The sequence below is a fragment of the Bubalus kerabau genome, chromosome 18 (genome assembly GCF_029407905.1).
Source record: "Bubalus kerabau isolate K-KA32 ecotype Philippines breed swamp buffalo chromosome 18, PCC_UOA_SB_1v2, whole genome shotgun sequence".
In the NCBI taxonomy this organism is placed as follows: domain Eukaryota; kingdom Metazoa; phylum Chordata; class Mammalia; order Artiodactyla; family Bovidae; genus Bubalus; species Bubalus kerabau.
The window spans coordinates 40,903,390-40,930,133 of record NC_073641.1 but is presented as its reverse complement, the minus strand read 5'-3'; the positions used below and the strand labels follow the sequence as shown (position 1 = coordinate 40,930,133).

The 26,744-nt window shown below is 43.0% G+C and overlaps 1 protein-coding gene and 1 long non-coding RNA gene across 2 annotated transcripts in view; one reads left to right on the top strand and one right to left on the bottom strand.

The window, feature by feature from the left end:
* Positions 1–26,744, bottom strand: part of PRLR (prolactin receptor) — a 61,838-nt gene that overhangs the window by 23,939 nt on the left and 11,155 nt on the right. The window contains exon 2 of the mRNA XM_055554658.1: positions 50–166. Within this exon, the coding sequence (XP_055410633.1) occupies positions 50–119 (70 nt within the window). The 5' untranslated portion in view covers positions 120–166. The remainder of the gene's footprint in view (positions 1–49; positions 167–26,744) is intronic.
* Positions 15,218–24,857, top strand: LOC129632908 (uncharacterized). Its single transcript, XR_008704743.1, has 3 exons — positions 15,218–15,351; positions 22,103–22,300; positions 24,268–24,857. It is a non-coding gene; the product is annotated as an uncharacterized LOC129632908 (long non-coding RNA).

The following is a 26,744-nucleotide window of genomic DNA, read 5'->3' as shown; positions in this document are numbered from 1 at the left end:
GTACAAATACCCCAGGGAGTGAAAAAGAACAGGACAGTCTCTTACTTACCATTCAGAAGGCTGACGTTGAGAAAAAGTAGCAAAATGAAAACCACTCTAGATGCTGCATTTTCCTTCATGTTGGCTCCTTCCTCTTTCCACAGGAAATAAATATATCAGAGGTTCACTGAAAGAGAAGGCACAGGCAACTTTTTGAAATGGCAAAAGTCTGGTGAGGCACATGAACCACTTTATTCTGAGTGTTTGCAACTGATTCTTGCTCCTTGCTGAATGTGCATAACAAAACAGGAGGAAAGGAATGTAGGAAAATGTACCAAGTATAGCTTGGCTCAGAAGCATCGCTGTGCATACGCTGGGAAAAATTCCACCACCAGAGGTCATCCGAAGACAACGTTCAAGGTCAGCCGAGCACAAAGGGCTCCTTTGCACACACCCTAAGGAAAAATTGTTCTCTTTGCACCCCAGAGTGTGAGTTGCTCAGTCATATCTGACTCTTTGAAACCCCATGGACTGTAGCTTGCCAGGCTCCTCTGTTCACGGGATTTCTCAGGCAAGAATAATGGAGTGGGTAGCCATTCCCTTCTCCAGGGGATCTTCCTGACCCATGGTTAGAACTAGGTCTCCTGCATTGCAGGTAGATTTTTTATTGTCTGAGCCACCAGTGAAGCCACCCAATAATAGATCACCTGTTTTATGTGATACAGATTGTATGCCCTACAATTGAATTGTTCTGGGAGGGCTTTGATCTACTAGCCAAAAATAAGGTAGGCCAAAAAGTCGATGCTTTCAGTTTAACTTCCACCTGGCCCCATGGATGCCACCAAGAAAGAGGGGAAAGGCTCTCTTGAAGGTTCTGCTTCGGAAGACTCTGGAAGTGTCCTGGGTCATGCGCAAGGCTGTGAGACATGTAGTGAACTCTAGCGGACCTCCACGTGATGACTCTTACCCCTTTGGAAAAGCCCCATAAACAAGAAATGACAAATCCCAGTAATAATTCAAAGTCCCTTGCATTTGAAGAATTAAGCAAATTTTGAACCTGCAGGGGTTGAGAGTTTTGAGAAATTTATTATTAATGTTATTTTTACCCCTGGAACAATTTTCAAAGCCCCTAAATGTCCTTCTTAGAAGAAAGGATTTTGAAAGACATTTGGAAAAGACTAATTAGCCTTTTTGGACTCCAAACAACTCTTGGAAAATAATAGATTTGATGAAGTAAGTATAAACTCTTGGAAGCCCATGACTTAAACCTTTAAATTTTACATTTTTTTTTTAATCGGGGGAAGGGCATGCAGGAGCAAGGCTGCCCATCCAGGGATGTTGGAAAATACTGAAGACTGTTTGATGAGCCTTGAAAAGACCAGGCTTTACCAACTCCTCCTGGTCAGAGAGTGGATCTCCATCTGCCAGCCAGACACCACCTAACAAACAACTTCTTGAAGTTCTTTCAAGAAGAACTTGAGACATACTCAGAAATAGAATTCTCAGTGACAATACCGGTTCAGAGTTTTATGTTGGGGATTGGAACTGGAAAATGGAACAGGAAAAAGAAAGCAGCAGAAAGGGTAGAAGTTGAGAAATTATGAAGCAGAGAGAGAACTGGAAAATGGAACAGGAGGCAGAAAGGGTAGAAGTTGAGAAATTATGAAGCAGAGAGACAGCAGAGTGGCCATGCCTGCCCCCGAGGATCTTAAACACTGTTGTTCTCCCTAATCCAGCTTCACTGGGTCCACTGAGACCTGGAAGAGTTCTTTGTCCTGCACATCTGGTGATCTCAGCTTGGCCTGGGGATGGGTGTGCTACCCACTGACTGAAAAAGTTCTAAAATAAACTTGAAACTCTCCTAAATAACATTTTCCAATAAAAGTGCTTTCAGGAAGCATTTTATTCCTACGATATCCTGGAATCTGGTGAGCAGCCATGTGCACTTCTGCTTTCTTGAAACCCCTGTGTCTGGGAACTGGACACTCTCATTGTGGTCCCATTACTGTGTTTCAATAATGATTCCCAATTTACTCTGCATCTTACTCTCCAGCAGGGCAAACACAGTGCTGGGGTAAGTAAACCTTCAGAGAGAAAGATAATCCCAACTGCCCACTTCTAAGGGTGCTATGCTGAACGTTAACCTGATCTCCTACTGTGGTCTCTTCCTGCACTAGGCACATCTCCCACTGTGCACGGACCATTTTTTTATGACTGGTGAACACCAGGCTGGGGATAAATTTTGTCTCATACTAAAAACAGAGTTACCATATGATTCAGCAATCTCACTCCTTGGCATTTATCTAAGATACATATACCCGAATGTCACTGTAACACTATATTCAATAGACAAGACATGCAAGCAAGCTAAGTGTCCATGGACAGATGAATAGATAAAGAAGATCTGGTATATATACACAATGGAATATTACTCAGCCATAAAAATGACTGAAATAATGCCATTTGCAATAACATGGATGGACCTAGAGATTATCATACTAAGTGAAGTAAGTCAGAGAAAGAAAGACAAATAGTATATGATATCATTTACATGTGGAATCTAAAAACTGATACAAATGAACATATTTACAGAACAGAAATAGGCTCACAGACATAGAAAACAAACTTACGGTTACTGAAGGGGAAAGTGAGTGGGGAAGGGATAAATTAGCAGTTTGGGATAAACAGATATATGCTCCTATATATAAAATAAACAATAAGGTCCTATTATACAGTACAGGGAACTATATTCAATATCTTATAATAACCTATAATGGAAGAGAACCCCCCACCCCAATATTTGAATGTTTGGATCAGATATTATATTCAGATCTAAAATCTGGATCACTTTGCTGTACACCAGAAACTAACACATTTGTAAACCAACTATACTTCAATGAAAAAGTGTAGGTAACTTAAAACTTTTTTGTTTGAGTTCACTTCCCCATTGCAAGCAGGATCTTGATCAAGATTATTCATTCCAACTTGGGCTGGAACATCCAGAGTGTCCACAGACTGCTTGCTGTGATGGTTATAGTGGTAAATGGCTCCAAATGTTTGCAGTTCAACTAGGAAAAAGTGAACCTCACACCACCACCGGAGGACAATGATCTTGGCTTCATTTCTCAATAGCTCTCTGAGTCTGACTGGTTTAAAAATTCAAGAATGAAAACTGAAAAGCAGGTCTGTAGCGAGTCAGCACCCTCATGCCTTGCCCATGACAAACTGCTTTGGCTTCCTTGCTTCCAAATCCTCAAAGATTCTACTATCTTTATATTCCACCCATTATCTAATATCCCTTGTCACCATGCTATGTCCCACTGTGGTAGAACCCCACCCTCCCACTTCTTCCTCATTCTGTGCATCAATGCTAAGCCTGGAAAGCTTCCCTTCTTCACCTTTCCCATTAAGCCAAGTCTCATCTACACAGGGCAAAACTTGAGAAAGCAGTCTGGCAGTTTTTGTTCCTTAATGTTTATTTATTTGGGTGCATGGGCCTAGTTGCCCTGCAGCACAGGGGATCTTAGTTATCTAACCAGGGATGGAAACTTCATCCTCTGCACTGGAAGGCAGATTCTTAACCACTGGACCAACTGGGAAGTTCCAAGGCTGGCAATTTTTGCCCTGGCCACTTGCTCTTCTGAGAAACAAGACCCACTCTCTCTGATGCAAAATCAGAGCCACAGTCCCATAGACTGGGCAGATTCCACTGTCCACAGCAGGGAGAGCATGTTGTAGGAGTGAAGGCTGGGGGAGGAGGGTCTCCCGAGAGTTAAAAATAACAGACCTGAGCTTTCACTCTCTACCGTAGGTAGACTCTATCTGCATATTCTAGCTCATCCAGCCCCTGAACCAACCCAAACGCCAGAAATCTCAGTGCTACACTTTTGTGGGACTTGTTCCCAAGACCTGGTGTCAGGTGGTTCTGAGGCAAACACAATTTCTCACCTTGTCTTGCCTCATTTGTCACTGTTGCTCTGATGTTCTATTCAGATTTTTGGCTGAGCTCCCCTGACTCTAGAAATGGGCCTAGCATGGAGGGCAGGGGTTCGGAGGACCTCTTGCAAGCCTAATTACCACAGACAAGCAGGGTCCCATCCAAGATTTGAATTTCTTGAAGGACTGTCACAAATGTGAAATGCACAAATCAAAAGTATTCTGCTCAATGAATTATCACAAGACGGACACGTCTATGTTACAACCAGGTCAAGAAACAGATCACTAATAGCATCCTAGAAATTCCCCCAGTGCCTCCTCCCCATCTCTACCCAGCCCTTTCCAAGAGGAGCCAGTTTTCTGACTTCTAACACTGAAGATTAGTTCTGCTTACTTTTGGACTTTATAGAAACATAATCATACAACATGCGTATTTTGACTGTGCGTGTCTGGCTTCTTTCATTTCACATTGTTGTATGATTCATCCTTGTTGTTACATGGAGTTTTACTAAAAATTCATTTTTAGTTCACATCATTCATCTTCATATTACACTGGAAGAAAGATCATAGTTTATTTCCTCATTCTACTCCTGATGGATATTTGAGGTTTCCAGTTTTTGATAAACTTTGAATTTTGCTAAGACTTATCAAGATTCTGATGGCAGAGGAGACCCACATACCTTATACCTGCTTTATGTTCCTTCCTAACTTTCTGTTCTCTGCCTTTAATGGTTAGGATACAAGATTTATAATCAAGATGCCATACATCTTGATTATAAATGCAAATTAAGTTTCAAATGCCTGTCTTGTCCTAAAAAAGCAAACCATCTCATTTCTTGCAACAAATTTTAAATACATCCATTCATGGTCTGAAATGTTAGGAACTGTGTTTGTTGCTTCCTTTGGGGTCTGCTGGGTCAGGTCCTCTACACTTTGGGTCTCCTTACCTGCCTGCAGCTCTACCTGTTTGATGGCCTGAGGCTAACAGAACATGGTGAGAACCCCACAGTACTTTTTGATTTCTAGGACTCTGGCTTTTGTTTCTAATACAGAATGCCAACATTTAGTTTGGAAAACAGAGGAGATAATCTGCTCAGGGTGGGGGGAGCAAGCAGCAGGAGGGATTGATTAGCTATTTCACACCAGGCTCAAGATTAGGGCCATTATACAAGCTCTGTTGTTGCTGCTGTTGTTGCTAAGTTGTATCCGACTCTTTGCAATCCCATGGATTGAGGGCAGTACACCAGGCTACCCTGTCCTTCACTATCTCCCAGACTTTGTTCCAATTCATATCCATTGAGTCAGTGATGCTATCTAACCATCTCATCCTTTGTTGCCCCCTTCTCCTCCTGCCTTCAATCTTTCCCAGCATCAGGGTTTTTTCCAATGAGTCATCTCTTTGCATCAGGCAGCCAAAATATTGGAGCTTCAGCTTCAAAAACAGTCCTTCTAATGAATATACAGGGTTGATTTTCTTTAGGATTGACAGGTTTGATCTCCTTGCTGTCCAAGGGACTCTCAAGAGTCTTCTCCAGCCCTACAACTTGAAAGTATGAATTTTTTGGTGCTAAGACTATGCCAAAGCCTTTGACTATATAGATCACAATAAACTGTGGGAAATTCTGAAAGAGATGGGAATACCAGAGCACCTGACCTGCCTCTTGAGAAACTTATATGCAGGTCAGGAAGCAACAGTTAGAAATGGACATGGAACAATAGACTGGTTCCAAATAGGAAAAAAAGTATGTCAAGGCTGTATATTGTCACCCTGCTTATTTAACTTATATGCAGAACATCATGAGAAACGCTGGGCTGAAAGAAGCACAAGCTGGAATCAAGATTGCTGGGAGAAATATCAATAACCTCAGATATGCAGATGACACCACCCTGATGGCAGAAAGTGAAGAGGAACTCAAAAGCCTGTTGATGAAAGTGAAAGAGGAGAGTGAAAAAGTTGGCTTAAAGCTCAACATTCAGAAAACGAAGATCATGGCATCTGGTCCCATCACTTCATGGCAAATAGACGGGGAAACAGTGAAAACTGTGTCAGACTTTATTTTTTTGGGCTCCAAAATCACTGCAGATGGTGACTGCAGCCATGAAATTAAAAGACGCTTACTCCTTGGAAGGAAAGTTATGACAAACCTAGATAGCATATTCAAAAGCAGAGACATTACTTTGCCAACAAAGGTCCATCTAGTCAAGGCTATGGTTTTTCTTGTGGTCATGTATGGATGTGAGAGTTGGACTGTGAAGAAAGCTGAGTGCCAAAGAATTGATGCTTTTGAACGATGGTGCTGGAGAAGACTCTTGAGAGTCCTTTGGACTGCAAGGAGATCCAACCAGTCCGTCCTAAAGGAGATCAGTCCTGGGTGTTCTTTGGAAGGACTGATGCTAAAGCTGAAACTCCAGTCCTTTGGCCACCTCATACGAAGAGTTGACTCACTGGGAAATACTCTGTTGCTGGGAGGGATTGGGGGCAGGAGGAAAAGGGGACGATGACAGAGGATAAGATGGCTGGATGGCATCACCGACTCAATGGACATGATTTTGAGTAGACTCTGGGAATTGGTGAAGGACAGGGAGGCCTGGAGTGCTTCGATTCATGGGGTCACAAAGAGTCAGACACGACTGAGTGACTGAACTGAACTGAAGCCTTTTTTATGGTCCAACTCTCACATCCATACATGACTACTGGAAAAACCATAGCATTGGCTATATGGACCTTCATCAGCAAAGTGATGTCTTTGCTTTTTAATATGTTGTCTAGGTTCCTCATAGTTTTCCTTCCAAGGAGCAAGTATCTTTTAATTTCATGGGTGCAGTCACTGTCAGCAGTAATTTTGGAACTGAAGAAAGTAAAATGTGTCCAAATCAATAGTCAATATCTGTAGAATAAGTGAATCACTTATTATTATGAAGTCTTAAAATTGGAAAAGCAGAACAAGAATCTAAGATAGAGGAGGAAATTCTGCAGACAGAGGAACTGGTCCTGTGGTAGTACTAACAAACTCTGGACTTGGAGTGAATTTAGTGTCCTGTCATTGACAGGGGAACCTGAAGAGGTTTTCAGGACCACATAGCAGCTTCTCTTAAATGCAGACGTTGAGTGTTAGGGATGCAGTCCTGGCCCAAGGGTGTGAGGATATGAAGGTTCCAGTTCTTCCTGGGTTCAATGCAAACGTGTGCCCACAGCAACGAAGTTTATCAGTCCATAGCCCAGAAATCAGAGTTACACATTAGTCTGTGAACTTTCCAAGCCAGACTCTTGCTCATATGTCACCCATTATTGTTATTATTTTTTAATCTCTGCAGTGATCAAGTTTCCATTTTATTGCTTCTCAAACAGGTGGTCATTTCATCCCTTGTCCTGAGATACCCTTTGGTGGGGAACATCTGGCACCTTCCATAAGGGAATCACTTCTATATAAAATGACCATCCCAGTTGAACTCAGCAGTTTAGTCCGAATATCACAGTGGTGTAGACATTACTAGAAATGGTAGAGAAACTAGTAAAAAATGTCCACCTCTGATTCCAGCCACCCTCTCCCTCCTCTCTTGTGAATCTCAGAACATCTTGAAGACTCTGTCTGTAAAGAGGCATCTAAGCAGAGGGGATGTGTGGGGCATGGCCATGGCCATGTGCTGAAAGAGGTAGACAATGGACAGACATTGCAACTGTGCCAACTGGAGCCAAGTTAAGGGTTGGAATCACATCTGGGGACTCACACAGAAAGACCTTCTGGCCCTTAACCTGATCGGTTCAATGGCCACAGGGTGATGCACATGCCTTTGCACAGCAGTCACTTTAATAAAACAGAATACTGAATGCTTCCCCACGGCTGGAGGCTTGGCTTCCAAATCCAATTAAGCCAACACCACTCACTGGCCCCAACATCCCAGCAGGATCTTTGATCTGAGAGAGGCTTGTTTTCATTTAGCCTCCTTGGCTTGAAGGCAAGAACATGAACTGCGTGAGTTTCAATTCTCCCGTCAGTGCAGTCTTCAGACAGATGGTGGAAAATGCCCTTTGGCCTGACTTTCAGAGGAACTAGTTCCCCACAAGATCATCAACTAACAATAAAAAAAAATACACAAATTGTACATTATGTTTTACAGTTTACAGAGCTGTTCCACAGATTTCAGTGGTTTTCAATCCAGGACTCACATTAGAACCATGTAGGGAGCCATTAGATTCTCATTAGAACAATGATGCCATTTAAGGATGTGAGAGTTGGACCATAAAGAAGACTGAGTGCCAAAGAATTGATGCTTTCAAACTGTGGTGCTGCAGAAGACTCTTGAGAGTCCCTTGGACTTCAAGGAGGTCAAACCCGTCAATCCTAAAGGAAATCAACCTTGAATACTCATTGGAAGGATTGATGCTGAAGCTGAAGCTCTGATACTTTGGCTACCTGATGCAAAGAGCTGACTCATTGGAAAAGACCCTGATGCTGGGAGAGACTGAGGGCAGAAGGAGAAGCGGACAACAGAGGATGAGATGGTTGGATGGCATCACTGACTCAATGGATGTGAGTTTGAGCAAACTCCAGCAGATGGTGAAGGACAGGGAAGCCTGGTGTGCTGCAGTCCATGAAGTCACAGAGTCGGACATGACTTAGCAACTGAACAACAAAGGGAGCTTATTAACTTCTACATCTTGTCCCAAGAAATTCTGATCGATTCAGAATTGGATCCACAAGCATGTGGACATTTTAACAAAGCCCTCCAGATGATTTTAATATAAAGTCAGGGCCAGGAACCACTAATGCCACCTAACACATATTATGCCTCTGCTGGGAGGCTCCCCTGGATGGGAGAGGAAACCAACTCTCAGAGAGGCTCTGCCCACCATCACATAGTGCAGGCAGCACAGCAGAAGTGGGAACCCAGTCTGTAGACTGGGAGTCCTGCCTCAAATTAACAGCCTCAAAGACAAAATGACAAAACATTTACATGGTGATCTATAGATTTTAAAGCACTTTCACCTCACAGTCTTAGTTTCTTCTTAGAATAATCCTGTGTAGTGGGCAGGAAAGCTATTATTGTTCCCACCACTACTTCACCACTCTCAAGTTAAAGGTGAGGAAAGAGAAGCTCATGGGGGTAAATGGTTTAAACCACCAACCTTATCTTAAAAGCCCCCAGTGTGCTCAGAACTGCATGGTGATAAAATTGACAAACCCTCATGTAGGATGCACTACATGCCAGGCACTGAGGTGTAAGTACTATGAATACATCCATTTCACAGATGAGGACCTGGGGCCCAGAGAGGCTCCATGAGTTTTCTAAGGTCATGCAGCCAGCAAGCAGTGAATGGAGGGAAAGGAACTCTGCAGTTGGGCTCCACGATCTGCGGTTGTTAAGCTTTTCACTTCTGATGGCTGCAAAGGAGCAGTGGACCCTACCTTCTCTCTTTCTAGTAAATGGTTCTTTCAGCAACTCCCCCTTCCCAAACCCTGCTCTGATTCAGGGTGCTGCTGGAATCTAGGGCTGGTCCTTCAAGAGCAGTGGATGTTCTTTGGCACTGCTTCCAGAGTCTCTCCTGGGAACCACTGCTCATTCCAGGTATAATGGGATGACATTTTTGGAGGGTGAGACCTAGGAAGTGGTACTTTTGTAAATTAAAAAATTGTATTGGAATACAATTGTGTAGCAGGCTTCCTAGATGGCACTAGTGGTAAAGAACCTGCCTGCCAAGGCAGAAGAAGTAAGAGATGTGGGTTCGATTCCTGAGTTGGGAAGATTCTCTACAGAAGGGCACAGGAACCCACTCTAGTACTTTTGCCTGGAGAATCCCAAGGTCAGAGGAGCCTGGCAGGTTGCAGTCCATGGGGTCGCAGAGTTGGAAATGACTGAAGTGACTTAGGAGGGCATGACATAATTGTGCAGCATTAGCTAAAACCTCTATCAAGTCACAAACCAATAATTTCTTTCCTGTGATGGGAACAATTAAAATCTAGTCTTTTAGGAACTCTGAACTTTATAATACATGGTTGTCTATAATCATTATTCGGTGCATGTGATCTTCAGGGATTATTTATCTGATTGCCAGTTGGTACCAGAACTGGCATTTAAACAAACATTAAGATGATTCTTATGAAGCCTCAGTTCTAGCATAAAGGACTAGGGAAGGCAGATACTGGTTAGAAGATAGGACTGCATCTTCCTCCATCCTCTGGGCCTGGAAAGGGCACTTTCCTAAAAGGACTGCATTGAACTGAGTGTTTCTTATGAGAAGGGCTATGAGGTCTAAGGGACTATCCCTCAGGGGTGGAGGTTCACACCAGGGAGCAACTGTTACATTTTCAGGAATGCTGTAAGCCAGTGGGCTTCAGGTTGGTAGCTTGAAATCAGTCAGAGCAGCCATTGTATAAATTCCCACACTTATGTGATGGGAATTGGCAAAATCAGAATTTTTTTTCTCCTTCTTTTTACCTTTTCTTGGGAGAACACTTGTTAAGCATTGAAGCAGCACACCCCTAACTCCACCTCCCCAGGCTCGGAGTCCCCACAAGTAAGAGGAGGGCTTAAAAGTGAGTGAAATCGCTCAGTCATGTCCGACTCTTTGTGACTCCATGGACTGTTGCCTACCAGGCTCCTCAGGCGACCGTCCATGGAGATTTTCAGTCAAGAGGACTGGAGTGGGTTGCCATTTCCTTCTCCAGGGGATCTTCCTGACCCAGGGATCAAATCTGGGTGTCCCACGTTGCACACAGACACTTTACCATCTGAGCCACAGGGAAGCATCAAAACTTTCAGGCCAGCTTAATGCAGGTTTGCAGATACCTTTTTGTATGGGGGAGACGTCATGGATCCCAGCTCCCTTCCTTCTTCTCTTTCCTCTCATCTGCCTTCCTGTCTGTGCTGACTGAACCCTGCTCTCCTCAGAACCCTGGTCAGACTGCCCTCATTGCTGCCTCTGACAGTTGAGGCTGTGGGGTTATTATTTTCCTACTTCCTGTTGATGTCTACAATCTAAGGTTAGCAAGACCTCCAGTTGCTTAACAGGTTAGCTTTCTTATTATGGTACAGAAACCAAAATCAAATCAAACAAAAAACCAACCAAACAAAAAACCCCAGTAACCATAACCTAAGAACTCAGCTCACATTGACCCTTGTTTTTGTGCCTCCCATGGTCGCCTGGGGTTCTCTGATAGAACCTTTTCAGCCTGGGTCTATTCACTCAGCCTGGAGCATGCCCTGACCTGCCCGGCCACCTTGCCCACGGCTCTCCACAGTGGGGAGCCACTTGAGCTCTACCAGGAAGTTATCGGGTGAATGTCCATCCATGAGAGAAGCCCAGGGAAGGCTTGCATTGGGTTCCATTCCTGGTGCTGGGATCCTGCCTGGTCAGTGGTCAAGACCCTAGTTCTCCCCAAACCAGGCCCTTCAGACTGATTCTCTGCTCAATGCCCAGATGTGGGCATGAAGAGTCACAGATAATGGACCAGTGACTCCTAGGGCTGGCCTGCATCCCACATTCTGCTGGCCCCAGTATCCACGGTGTGTGACCAGACCATCTTTCTGGCAGAATTCCCACATACTGCCTCCTCGCAGCTCAGCTGGTCACCTATCTGCCTTCCGGCTGTCCTTCTCACTGTCTGTCCACTCTCCTGTTCTTCTTGGAGGACTGATTGGTTTCAAGGTCCTGGTTCCTCTTGGTCTGATTGCTCTCATTCCTAGAGAGTGGGAAAACACCTCTCTGCATTCTTGATATCAGTTAGAATTAATCTCTGCACATTTGCAAAAGCTTCACACTTTCCCACTTCCTCCATTCCCTCATTTCTCAGTAAATCTATTAGCTGTTTTCACATCTGGCTCACTTCCCCTTCAAAATATGCTCAGCCCTGTGTAATGCGCACATTGTGCACTATGTGCAAGCACATAGACCAGTGCGTGCATGTGTGCTCAGTCAGTCATGTCTGCAGAGTCGTGTCTGACTATTTGTGACGTTATGGATTGTAGCCCAGAAGGCTCCTCTGTCTTCGGGATCCCCCAGGCAAGAATATTGGAGTGGGTTACCATGCCCACATCCAGGGGATCTTCCTGACTCAGGGATTGAACTGGTGTCTCCTGCATTGCAGGCAGATTCATTACCCACTGAGCCATCTGGAAAGGCCCACACAGATTAGTAATAACAGCTCAAATCAGCCCCCTTCCTCCCACTCCCAGCCCAGAACAGGTGAGCATTTACTACCACATGATTCCTGCATATTCCCAGAAAAATCCCCTAAAACCCCTCAGTCATTTAAAGAGAAAATCATGGTTGTGTCCTCTTCCACCCTGAAGGAGATTCATTGGTGGAGCTGGAAGTGGCGCAACCACATGACAGGAAGAGGAGTGGGATTCAACCGGAAGATCGGTTTGAATTATGTCAGGGAGCCAAGCAGCCTGGCTAAGGCCGAGTAATAAGATAACTTATTTTATGTCTCACTGGGAAGACTAAATATGCTTGAATATTCATTCATTCATTCATTCATCAAATATTTGTCTCCCTCACCTCCTTCAGGCCACTGCTTGCTGACACCTTATCAGCAAGACCTTCGTTGACTAGTCTTCAAACCATCTTCAGCACTGCTCCACTTTCCTCATCTCCTGCCTTGCTTCACTGTTCTCTACAGCATATACCATCATCTGACCTATGATATTTTTCCTTATTATTATTATTATTTGTTGTTGTTGATGGTGTGTGTCTCTCCACTAGGCTGTAAGATCTGCGAGAGAAGAGATCATGCAGGATAGTGCTTAGGACAGTGGCTTAAACCCCAGTGACCTCAGAATGTTCAGTTCTGTGTATGTTCCAGAAAACACGTCACGTCTTACTGAAACTACATCTGTCCATTCCAGAGGGAACTGGTTTCCTTGCTCCCCTAAAATCAGCATATCAGCAACCAATTAATCCATGGTGCTAGAATCCTCCCATCCCTCTTTCTTTCAGAATATTTAAGAAGAGAGATTTTGGAACCAATTATCTGAGTTGGAATCTTGTTGTCAGTTACTAGATGTGTGATCACAGTTTACTTGCTTAAATTCTCTGTGCCATAGTCTCTCTAAAATGGGAATACAGAAAGGATCAACCTTCCTTAGAGCTATGATGAAGATTCAATGAGTTAGTATTTGTTATGGGCTTAAATAGTGCCCAGTCTACAGTGAGGACTATATAAATATTTGTTAAATTTTCTCCATTCCCCCACTGTTGACTGCTTCTCCCTCCTAATTCTCTCCCACCCAAAAACTTCCCACAGCAGAAGAACTAAGGTAGAGCGGCTTCCTCTCCATTAGAACTGTTACAGTTAGTATTTCAGTGGAGGTGATGGGGATGTGAGCTAACTGGACTATAGTCCCTACCTCTGTGCTCCCTCCCAGTCAGAGGGTTCTATATCCCCATCCATTGGCACTGGACACACTCTTGTGTGAATGAAGAACAAAGAGCCTGCTCAGCACTCAACTCTACAAAGATGAAGTTGCCAGCCACAGTCAATGAATGATTGACGGTGTACCCTGAGAAGAATTCAGGATGGAAAACAGGATGAGGCACTCAGATTTGGAAAAACAGCCCCTTGGACAGTTAGATGTATAGCTCACATGTGCATGCACAGTAAGTCCCTTCAGTCATGTCTGACTATTTGGACCCTATGGACTGTAGCCCGCCAAGTTCGTCTGTCCAGAGATTCTCCAGGCAAGGGTCCTGGAGTGGGTTGCCATGCCCTCCTCCAGGGAGATCGTCCCAACACAGGGGATCAAACCCACATCTCTTATGTCTCTTGCACTGGCAGATAGGTACTTTTCCACTAGTGTATAGCTCAGGGTGGGTTTTAATGAATACAGGTTCTTGCATCTTCCCACACATAGAAGAGCAATAAAATTACACTTGAGATATCCATTCTTTATGACCAGCAGTAATTTTTTTCAATTATTATTGAAATATAGTTGATTTACAATGCTGTATTAGTTTCAGGTGTATAGCAAGGTGATTATATATATATATAAATATATATTATTATATAATTATTTATTTTAGATATAATTTTAAAAATTATATATTTATATATATCATATATATATATATAAAAGATAAAGAAATGTAATAACCTCAGATATACAGATGACACCACCCTTATGGCAGAAAGCAAAGAGGAACTAAAGAGCCTCTTGATGAAAGTGAAAGAGGAGAGTGAAAAAGCTGGCTTAAAACTCAACATTCAAAAAACGAAGATCATGGCATCTAGTCCCATCACTTCATGGCAAATAGATGGGGAAACAGTGGAAACAGTGACAGCCTAGACAGCATATTGGAAAGTAGAGACGTTACTTTGCCAACAAAGTTCCATATAGTCAAAGCTATGGTTTTTCCAGTAGTCATGTATGGATGTGAGAGTTGGACAACAAAGAAGGCTAAGCGCCAAAGAATTGATGCTTTTGAACTGTGGTGTTGGAGAAGACTCTTAAGAGTCCCTTGGACTGCAAGGAGACCAAACCAATCAATCCAAAAGGAAATCAGTCCTGAATATTCATTGGAAATGACTGATGCTGAAGCTGAAACTCCAAAACTCTGGCCACCTGATGCAAAGAGCTGACTCACTAGGAAAGACACTGATGCTGGGAAAGATTGAAGGCAGGAGGAGAAGGGGACGACAGAGGGTGAAATGGTTGGATGGCATCACCAACTCAAAGGACATGAGTTTGAGCAAGCTCCGAGAGATGGTGAAGGACAGGGAAGCCTGGCGTGCTGCAGTCTATGGGGTCACAAAGAGTCGGACACGACTAAGCGACTGAACAACATATATATTCTTATTTAGATTCTTTTTCATTATAGGTAATTACAAGATGTCGAGTAGAGTTCCCTGTGCTATACCGTAGGTCCTTGTTACTTATCTGTTTTATACATAGCAGTGTGTGTATTTCAGCAGCAATTTTTTGCAAGCTGTATGCTGAATTGCATGTATTTTTCCCAACCAAAATTCATATATAAACTTTCTCCTCCTTTACGTCTTCAGAAGAGTTCTCTCCCCGAGAGGCTGTCTCCTGGGTTATAGTCCGCAGCAAGGTCCTTGAAGAAAATCTAAACTCACAACTCTTCCATTGTGGGTCATTCTTTAAGGCATCACCTGCACCCTGTGTGTGTGGGCGGAGTTGCACTTCTCATCTCTATGACTTTGGACTTGACCACGTGAAAAGCTCTAGTCAACGGAGAGGGAAGGTTGTGATTGTTTTTGTTGTATCCGAACAGAAGCCTTAAATACAACTGCAAGCTACTGTATTTATTGACTGAGACCTTCCTGCTCTTGTTCTCAGGTTTTCCACATGGTGCCTCCTTCCTCCATCTGGGTTTCAGAATGAGAAAACAGGTGGAACCCAGATAAGCCAGCTCAGTCCAGCCCATCCCAGCAGAGCCATGGCCAACCTGCAGCTAAGCCACAGTCCTTATGTAAGGTGAGCAAAAAGGAAACATGTTGTAAGCTACTGAGGGAACACCGTTTTGTTATCATCACAGAACTGACTAATCGAGGGCAAGAGCAGTAGAAGGAGAACATAAGTTTTGCAAGACTGTTCAAGCAAGATTATTTTTTCATAGAGGGATCTCTGTATGTGTTACATATGTGTCTATGAGTATACTGTTCATCCAGACACAAAACAACTTTGCCATAAAAATAATCACTCATATTGGTAATAACCTTGTCTACTATGTATAGTTTAACTTCTAGAAAGGTGGGCTTGGGGAGTGAGAAGTTAAAATAAAATAAAAAATACACTGTTGATCAACTAGCATTACCTCTCTGGCACCCTGTTTATTTGTCTCAGGAGGAAATGAACAGCAGGAGTTCTAGAAGCATGGCATTTTGGATACAAAAGAGGCCAAAAGACTTGAAAGGATTCTGATCCAATGTCTCCCTTTTACATGGTGGGCAACTAAGGCCTGGAGAGATGAAGTGTTTTTGCCTAGTGCCTGACGGGAGACTCTTTAGAGCACTGACAGCAGGCTGTGTACACATCTGAGGAAGTTACAATGTCTAAGAAGAAATTGAGAATGTGGCAAAAGCATTTTTCCTCTCTAATTCCTGCTTTTTCCTGCACCTCATTTAGTTAGAATGCTGGGAGCCCACAGGAGTAGCAAAAGCTTCTAATGTTCACCAGAATTTGGTTCTCCTTTTCCTTTGGGCAGAGAGTTAAAGTTTGCTTCATTGACTCTCCTGTAGTTAGAATCAAGTGAAGGAGTTGGGGCCTCTGAAATGGGCAGATGTACTTCTCGTCTAGTGCTGGTCTTTTAAGATATTCACGTATTCTCTCTCTCTGATCCATTACTGCCCAGAGGAAAATGAAATCGGAGACTTCGGTCTTAAGGGCTTAGTACAGCCCACAGATAGAGGAATCCTGCATCTTCTGCTGATGCCCATTGGACTGGGACTTGGGTGTGAAACAAACTTCTGGTCATTAAGCTTCTGAGACAAAGAGAGGTTGGGTGTTATAATGACTACTCTTATATAGCATAACTTATCCAGGGATAATCCAAAGACAATAAGTGCAACTTAGTTTAAATGGTAATTATCATATTTAACTGAGGAGAAGAGCTGTAAATAGGAGAGAAGCCTTTGACCTCTGGCCCATGGTCATTGCTGTATCTTGACCATCATCATCAAAGTCTCGGACTAACCTCTGCCTTGCTTCCTCTGCATTTTCAACCCCCCACCCACTATACTGTCACATTCATATGTAACCACAGGTGTTCTGCATCACTTGTTGGATGGCTGACTGACTGCTTTTACAAAGCCATATACAATTTATTATTTTGATTCACAGATCCACTGAAAGAGCACTTGACCTTGAGCTCTTTAACACATTCTTCCCATTAATCAACAGGCGTTCCCTATCATTGAGGGATATGTTCTGATACCTTATGGATTCCTCCAAAAAAGCTGTTCAGATTCATCCATTTGAAATGTAGGAGAGATGGGTGACAAAGTCAATGGAGAGGTAGTTGCTGGATAAGTGAGCTTAAATAGTGATACACTTCTGTAGTGCAAAGTAAGACAATTGCACTTAGAAAAAACAGATAAAATATGCTTAATATCTTGAAAGGAAAGTGCTATTGTCAATTAAAAAAGAATCCCTCCATAGATTTCTTAATAAGTCCACCAGCCCATTAGTGTGCATTGACAAACAGTAGACCTAACTCCCAATTGGTTGCTAGGTTTCTGTGCAATGTATTTTCATATGGAAGTAGAGTGGGCTTATGCAAATATGACAGAAGGTGAAGAAGAACTAAAAAGCTTCTTGATGAAAGTGAAAGAGGAGAGTGAAAATGTCGGCTCAAAACTCAACATTCAGAAAACTAAGGTCAACGTATCTGGTCCCATCACTTCATAGCAAATAGATGGGGAAACAAAGGAAACAGTGGAGACTTTATTTTGGGAGGCTCTAAAATCACTGCAGATGGTGACTGCAGCCATGAAATTAAAAGATGCTTGCTCCTTGGAAGAAAAGCTATGATCGACCTAGACAGCATGCTAAAAAGCAGAGACATTACTTTGCCAACAAAAGTCTGTCTAGTCAAAGCTATAGTTTTTCCAGTAGTCATGTATGGGTGTGAGAGTTGGACTGTAAAGAAAGCTGAAGGCTGAAGAATTCATGCTTTTGTACTGTCGTGTTGGGGAAGACTCTTGAGAATCCCTTGGACTTCAAGGAGATCAAACCAGTCTATCCTAAAGGAAATTAGTCCTGAATATTCATTGGAGGACTAATGCTGAAGCTGAAGCTCCAATACTTTGGCCACCTGATATGCAGAACTGACTCATTGGAAAAGACCCTGATGCTGGGAAAGATTGAAGGCATTAGGAGAAGGGGATGACAGGATGAGATGGTTGGATGGCATCACCAACTCAATGGACATGAGTTTGAGCAAGCTCTGGGAGTTGGTGATGGACAGGGAAGTCTGGCATGCTGCAGTCCCTGGGGTTGCAAAGAGTTGGACATGACTGAGTGACTGAACAGAATTGATGCAAATATCTGCATATTTGGCTGCCATGACATTGGCCTGGAGGAACCCAGTATATCACTGTTGACTCACCGATTTACAATAATAATGTCACCTTTTTTGTACAACATGTAATTGGTGTGTCTTCCAGACAGCTCTCTCTGAGACTACCAAGGGGGAAAAAAAAAAGATTAGGAAGTCAGCATCTAAAAACTTAGATAATTTCTCCTTATCTTTGTAAACACTCTTCTTGGAATATTATCCATAATGATCTTTTTTTTTTTTTTTAATCCCTGGTCTGGTAGATGTCCCATCCTAGGCTTCTCAACTCAGCTTCAGAGACAGAGATTAATTTTAATACTACAACAAGAACAATATAATCTGGAAGGGAAGTTTGTTGGTTTGCTGATGCCTCCAGTTTTGTCAATTACCAACTTATTTACAAGTCAAAATATAAACAGTGATGGATGCTTTTCATGGGAGTGCCTCAGCAGAGGGTCTGATCTGCACCTAGATGTCTGGAATGCCTTTCTGAATGTCCTTGATTGCTGAGAAACCCATTATAATCCCCGCCTTTGCCTTCAAGCTCTGTGCCAGTGCCAGGCACACGGAGCTTAAGTGGGGCCAGTGAGTCAATCTGGGAATAGCAGCAGATAATATTCATTTTAATACCTGGTGGAGTTCAGAAGATGAGTTTCCTGCTTAGGAGCAGTCTTTAGAAGCACTTATATGCTGAACAACCACCACGCCATCCTCCTTCTCCCTCTTTACCCTCTGGACATCACACTTAGCTCCATGTCACTTCAAGGGTTAACAGGAGCAAGGATTCTATGGGTAGACAGGAACCACATTCCATGGTCCAGACAGTTGGCCAAATCCCTTAGGAAGCATTTCTGTCTTCCTCTCCAGAGTTCCTCTCCCTGCCAGCTGCCTTGACTTGCCCCTTTATCTTCCTTCTACTCTGCTCTAAACCCCAAGCCATCTTGTTCTTCCTCAGCTTGTATGTCTCTGACTAAAATACCAGGATGATTTCTAGAGAAATTATAAATATTGCATGTTCCTCAAAGTATGCCTCGTGGGAGTGGGGGTTCTCAGCCTTTCTATCATGTGGCTTGTTAGAGTCTTCCCCCCACTGAAGTGGCTCCCATTCTATGTAGGCATGGGGATGTGGGGAAAATGTGATTTCTCCATGCTGTTTCAGAAGCAATAAAGATTGATACATAGCTGCCCACTTGAAAACCCAGCTGCCTCCTCATCTTCAATTTCAGCTTTCCTGTCTTGAGGCAGGGACTTCCTTGGGTCTCCCCGGGGATCCACAGTCCACAGAGCACCAGGACTGGATCCCATCAAGAACTGATTATGAATCTTGATTTATCATTCTTCCTGAACCCACCCAGACCAGTGTTTCATGGGTATCAAGAACTGTGTTTATGTTTTTTTCTTCTATATTCCTCATACTTAATACAAAGCTCAATGCATAAAAGGTACTCAGTAAATGGTTTTGAATGAATGAAATATACTTGGTGTTGGTTGCATTTAGAGGGAAGTTGGGAAGGATTTTACTCTCTAATGGGCTACAAGTCATTGGCATACGTTGTTGAGAGAGGTAATGCTTTGTCTATCTTGGGTGGTCTAAAAAATTGATAATAATAACAATGTGTGTTTTAATTGGATTTAAAATTTTCAAAGTATTTTCTTATAAAATATTTTACCTTTTTCCCCAACCCCATGAGATTTCAAGATGGATCACTGAGTTTGCAAGTGCTTCTGGCTGTTCAACAGTAGAGGCAGAACTGGTGCCTTGCCTTTTTAGAGTAAACTGGTATAATTTTTCTGGTAATATGTGTTAAAAGCCTTAAGAGTGTAGATACACTTTGACTTACAAAATATACTAGAAATTCATCACAAATTAACAAAGATATGAAAAAACAATTTTGTATACACACACACACAAATCCTCCCATGCTATTTATAAAAAAGAATATTGGGAAATCTAAATATCAAATCATAAAGGCTTATTTAACTAGATCATGTGTGGTGTTAGTTGCTCAGTCGTGTCCGACTCTTCTGCGACACTGTAGACTGTAGCCCGCCAGGTTCCTTTATCCCTGGGATTCTCCAGGCAAGAATACTGGAGTGGCTTGCCATTTCCTCCCCCAGGGGGATTCTCCTGACCAAGCGATCGAACCCAGGTTCTCCTGCATTGCAGGCAGATTCTTTACCATCTGAGCCACCAGGAAAAATCATGGTATAGATATACAGCAAAATATTATTTAATCTTTAAAATAATGTGACTGAACTTTAATCATATGTAAATAAGTGGAAGAAAGAAGATAACTGGGTACAGAAATTGGATGTGCTTGACCTTAATCCTAACAATATGTGTTTCCACATGTGCACAGAAGAAAAACTGGGAATATACTTAACTATATGCACCCAGTACATCTGCAGGGGTTATCTCTGGGAGGATGATTCTGAAATTATAAAATATTATTTCAGTAATAAAATATTACTAAAATACTTAAATAAAATAAAAAGTTACTACTTTCATAATTGAGGGAGAACACCTCAATAAAACTGTTAACACCATAAAAACAATCTCTTCATGAAAACCTGGCATTTTAGGGTGTAAATACATGGATGAAGTCCCCTTGAGGGTGGGGTACAGAAACTGCTTCTCTGTGTTGCAGCAAAATTTTTAGCTGTTGACAGCCAGCTTCCTAGTGTTAATCAGTGTGTGAGTCTAAGCACATGACCCATCTCTTGGGCAATAAAATGGGTTTCAATAGTTTCTGAGGTCTTGCTCACATTGTTTTTAAGAACTTGCTCTGTTTCTCAGAACTCCATAACTACGTCCATCTTAGAGTTATTTAAAGTCCCCAGGGGCAACTAGCCATTATTTGCCATTAAACTTCTAACAAGTGGATGAGAGGCAGTTTCATGGAAAAACTCCTTTTGTAGAGCCTCAAAGAAGGGTGGGGTCATCTTATTAAAATAGAGTTCAAGAAGTTCATTTGGTTTCTCTATGGAAAACTGGGTACTTGTTTTACCCTGGCCCTTCAGTTTCTGGGCATTCTTGATATGAAAAGCAAGAGGAACTAGAATGTTGAAATACGGAAAAGAGGGAAAGAAGGTGAAAAAAATGGGAGCATCTGAAAGTCCAAAGGGTGGTTAGGAAGAAGGGCAGCTGAAGAGTTCAAGGGTTAAGCCTACAGCCAGAAATCTGAGCATCTCAGCATATCCTGAAACTATTTCTGGTGCCAGTCTCTCACTCCCCTCACCTTGCTCCATCTTGTACCAGCACATCTTGTCTCTACATGATTTAATCACGCATTCTCACTCTTGTACAATATGTTCTTTCAAACTTCTTCATTCAGAGCATCAAGGATACTTACCCAGCAGGATAATTACTTTTCTCTCTTACTGGCTCATATTTACTCTGTTTTATTCTTTTCTTTTTACTCATCTTCCCTCAGGAGACCTCTCTCGACAAAAAAGCCACCTGTCCAATCAAAGATGTAACAGCTAGGGACCTGAGCTGGCTGGATCTGCAGGGACAGCAAAAAGTACTCCCAGAGAAGACTCATTGAGAGAAAAAGGGAGGAGAATGGGAACCAGGATTTACCCTCTTCTAATGCATTTTCAGAAAACCTCGAGGTGAACCTAGTTTAGTGACTGGAACAACAATCCATTCATCCATTGAACCATCAGTCCATCCATCTATCCATTCATCCACCCATCCATCCACCTTCAAATGTCCACTGAGCATCTCTGATGCACCAGGCACGAGCAGGGTCCTGTGAATATAGCCTTTTGCTAAAGCAATCCTCTTAGTACTCAGGCTGGTAGAGAAGAGGAAAGCTAGTAAAACATTTTAGTGTAAATGACACAAGTATTAACAAGGACTCCACAGGGGCCACGAGAGCCAACAGTGAGCAGATTTTACCTTCTCAAGAAGGTTGGGGCTTCCTTGGGGCGGTGCCTGAGGGATGAGGAGGAGAAAGCCCCACTTGCTTCTCTATTCACAGCCCTGCATATAACTGGGCATGGCAGATGCTCCTGGTTGCTTCTCCAGCAACCATTTCCCCTTTGTTTTCACACACAGAGCTCAGTTTTGTCATCTATTAGCCGTCCAGTTCCAGAGAAAGAAGAGGTTATCAGTCTACAGGAACCATGGTAATCTAACTTTTCATTTGTCTGTGATTGGTTTAGGAATGGTTATCCCACCCAGTTCTGGCCACTGAGACATGGCAGAAATCTTCTGGGATCTACTGGTGAAGATGTTCTTCCTCCTTGGTCAAAAGAGAGAGTGAGGAGGAAAAGTCTCCCCAAATGGAAAGAGTCTGGGTCCTTGATGTTACTGTGAGTTGCTGAAGCAAAGCTGGGACTGGTTTTTTCAGGACTTCTTCGGTGAGTGTTATATCCTCATTATTTAGCCCAGTTTTAGCCAGGCATCTGGCCTTGGGGGGAAAATTTCATCAAATGTTGGCATGGAAAGCTCAGTGGTCTAATTATATATGGGTATGTTTTCAACACTAGTGGCTTACAGTTGGAAAAGGTTGACATTGGCTGAGAACTATTAGGATGATGCTATGAAGAGAAGAGACAAAGTAGCATGTGGCCAGGAGTATTGTGTTATTTGGGCACATTTAAAGTAATCCTTTCTTCACTATTGCTTTATATGTTTGATTATCATTTTGATTTTTTCTTTTCAGTTCTCTGGACAATGGCATATTTAGTGCTGGGACTCATTAGAAGTAAAAATCCAGTAATTACTCTGTCTTTTGATCTGTTGTTTGAGTGTGCATGCTCTGACAAAGGAAATATGGAATCTCACTGGTCATTTAGCCAGGTATATAAATGATTCCCACATCATGAGACATTTTCTCAAATTTGAGAAAAATCATAAATATTTGGTACCAGCTATTAGAAGTCCAATAAATAAACTCATCTGGTTCAGTTTTCTGGATTCTTCTCTAGCAAACAAAATCCACCTGCATGTTTCAGGGTCTTGAACCATGGACTCAAAGTTTCAGGAGCCAAAAGAACTGTATCTTCCTGTGTCTCAGGCACAGGAAAACAGAGTCAACAGCTCTGCTGCCTGGGCTGCCTTGAGCACCATTTCCTCTGATATTGTCTGGGAGGGTCTTCTGGGAAAAGTTCCTTCAGTGTTCTCAGTCTAGCCCTTTGTTTGGCTGTTCTCAAGGATTAGTTGATAAAGAATCTGTCTGCCAATGCAGGAGATGGGGGTTTGATTCTGGGGTCAGGAAAAGTCCCCTGAGATAGGAAATGGCAACCCACTCCAGTATTCTTATCTGGAGAATCCCCATGGACAGAGGAGCCTGGCGGGATACAGACTATGGGGTCACAAAGTCAGACATGATGGAACACACCTCATGCATGGAAGGTTATTTGGTAACAAAGAGTCCATGAGATAGTTGGGGCTTGAGACTAGATGTGAACTGAGGCTGCCGCATGATCCAGGTAGAGACCACGTCCTTTGGAGCTGACACACTTACGGGTCTGGACAGGTACAAAGTGACCCTAATCACCTGAGATGTGATGCAAGCAGCAGAAAGTGGTGTCTGGAGCTGGTTCTGTTCTTTCTCAGTCATATTGATTTTGGCCCATCTCTTCCTCTTTCTGAGAGGAATTTCTACTAATAGAGAGGGTTCAGAGGCTCCCATCTGTCTGTCTTTCCTCAGTCCATTATTGTGAGGATGAGATGAATAGAGATTATGAAAGTACTCCATGGGACTGCCAGTGCCATTTATATACAGGTGAAACAACCAATCAGATTCCATATTTCCTTTGCCAGTGCGTGCACATGTCCAAAGACAGCTATGCAGAGTAATTACTGGATTTTCACTTTTAATGAGTCCCAGTAGTCAATAAGGAATGGATGCTCCCCAGATCCTCCATGTCCCTCAGAGTCTGTGAGCAGAGGTCTAAGTCTGGATGTAGAAAGTGCTCCTTTCTCCCTGTATGTCTTGATTTAGGAACTCTCAAACATCCTTGCTTTAGGACTCTTGGATACTGAGGGGCTGCTATGTGCTACCTGGTGATGATCTCCCTTTGGCTAGGAGCCTGGTGACTCCTGTGACCCTCTCAGTTCAGGATTCAGGACAGGATCTCTTGGTTCACAAGGGACCACAGACCCCAGGGGCCCATACAGTAGAGGCAATAGGGCCCAAAGCCCATGCCAGTCTCTCCGTTATTTGCTGGTGTCAACACCAAGAGCTTTGTGGTAGGGTGGATGCACATTTGCTCAGGGATGGACCCTTGGCAAAGCAAACACAGTTGGCCTTTGGTGAATTTTTGCTTTCTCTTTGACCTTCTGTTCTCCCTCTGACTCTTTTTTGTCCTTCCCTACACAGCTGGTGATTTCAGGCTCCCTCTGGTTCCCAGAACTCTGCACTGGCAGTACTAGCAAATTTGAGAGGAAAGTGGCACAAGACTTTCTACAATGATGGAAAAAATCTATGTATTCTCTTTCCAATATGGCAGCCACAGCCATATGTGACTGTCGAAAGTTTAAAAGGTGGCCAGTGTGACTAAGGAACTGAATTTTTAATATTATTTAATTTTAAAAAACTTACATTAAAATGGCCGCATGAAGCCAGGGGCTAGTGTATTGAACTGTGCAGGTGTGGAGCTCAATACCTCAATCATTTCAGTCCTTCCACTCTCATCACAATTAATCTGTTCTACCGATGATGGATAAAGAAGATGTAGTACAGGACTTCCCTGGTGGTCCAGTAGTAAAGAATCTGCCTGCCGAGGCTGGGGATCAATCCCTAGTCCAGGAAGATCCCACAATGCCCACGGGGCAGCTAATAAGCCTATGTGCCACAACTACTGAGTCTGAGCTCTAGAGCCTGTGCTCCATAGCAAGAAAAGCCATTGCAATGAGAAGCCTGCACACTGCAACAAAGAGTAGCCCCCGCTCGCCGCAACTAGAGAAAGCCTGCACGTAGCAACAAAGACCCAGCACAGCCAAAAATAAGTAAATAAATAAATAAAAATAAAATAAAAAAAAACATGTAACACAAATGTACAATGGACTGCTAATGGACACTAAGAAGAATGAAATAATGCCATTTGCAGTAACATGGATGCAACTAGAGATGATCATACTAAATGGAGTAAGTCAGAAAGAGAAAGACAAATATCGTATGATATCATTTATATGTGGAATCTAAAATATGACACAAATGAACCTATCAACAAATCAGAAACAGCCTCCTGGACACAGAAAACAGACTTGTGGTTGCCAAGGGAGAGGGGGTTGGGGGAAGGATGGAGTGGAAGGTTGGGGTTAGCGGATGTAAGCTATTATATATAGAATGGATAAACAACAAGGTTCTACTGTATAGCACATGGAACTATATTCAACACCCTATTTGCCGTCTATGGGGTCGCACAGAGTCGTACACGACTGAAGTGACTTAATAGCAGCAGCAGCAGCAGCAGCATGATAATCCCTAATGAAAAAGAATATAAAAAGAATATATATATATAAATCACTTTGCTAAACAGCAGAAATTAACACAACATTGTACATCAAAATTCCTACCAGTAAATTAAAATCTTACTCCTATTAGGTAAGTGTGTAGGTTTTCCACAGTGCCATACTTTAGTCAACACAGAGACTCAAATGACAGGCATTTGAAGGACTCTGGCATGCAAGCCCAGTAAGTGAAAAGATTATAGGTTTAGAGCTTTAGATTCACTTCAAAGTATATGCTATGGACAGGCACATCCTCCCCAGTGCCCTGGGCTGCTCTGAAGTTCCTGCTAGTCTCGTAAAGCCTGGAGAGAGTTAAGGTTAAAGCTGTGTAGATGGGAGCCTGGGAAAGAACTGGAGGTGGAAGGGTTGGAATGGGCAGAGCCCAAAGAATGCCAAGATCTTGCAAAAGAATCTGCCATGCCCTTCAGAGCGGCATTCTGTTCCACCCTGGGTGGGGAGGTGTCAGAGAAAGGTTGTTAGGGAGAGATCACTGCCATGGGGACAGGATTGAAGGGTTAATAGTTTGAAAAGACCAGAAACCATACTGAAGGCCACAAAATGGACTGTGGCCCTTGCAGTGGGGTCACAGATGGGAATTGGAATTCTACTCTTAATTCCAATCCCCCCTTTTATTTTCTTCTGAATTCTTTTCTGAACATTGCTTTTTTAGATGTTCCTTTCACCCTGAAACTGAGAAGCATTTCTGTTTCTCTTGGACAACCATGGGACAGCTCTCAAGTTCTTGCCTGTGTTTTCAGATACCTGCATCAGAAGCCAACACTTTCATGCCAAATACTAGGTTGGGTAAAGGGTGAGGATAATGAGGGGTGGATGAGCTTTATATTTATAAACAGGCTTCCCAGGTGGCTCAGTGGTAAAGAACTTGTATACCAATTCAGGAGATGTAAGAGACTTGTGTTTGATCCCTGTGTTGGGAAGATCCCCTGGAGGAGGGCATGGCAACCCTCTCCAGTATTCTTGTCCGCAGAATCCCGTGGACAAAGGAACCTGCTGAGCTACAGTCCATACAGTCGCAAAGAGTCAGATGTGACTGAAGTGACTTAGCATGGACGCACACACATGTAAACAAAAAACAGTCACCATTCCCCCCCACTCACCGCGCCCCACCTCAGATCACACTGTGCTCTTCCAGACCTCCAGAAATATGGAAGGTAAGGGTTGCTCAAAGGAAGGTAAAGGTTGTTCAGTGTTACCCTTCCCTCTCTCACTTATCTTTTACTCAACCAAATCTCACGAGGCATTTGGCATCAAGGAGCAGAAGCCTTGGAAGAAGAAACTCTGAGAAGCCTGCAGTCTGGCTGGGTTACAATGTTACCAAGTATT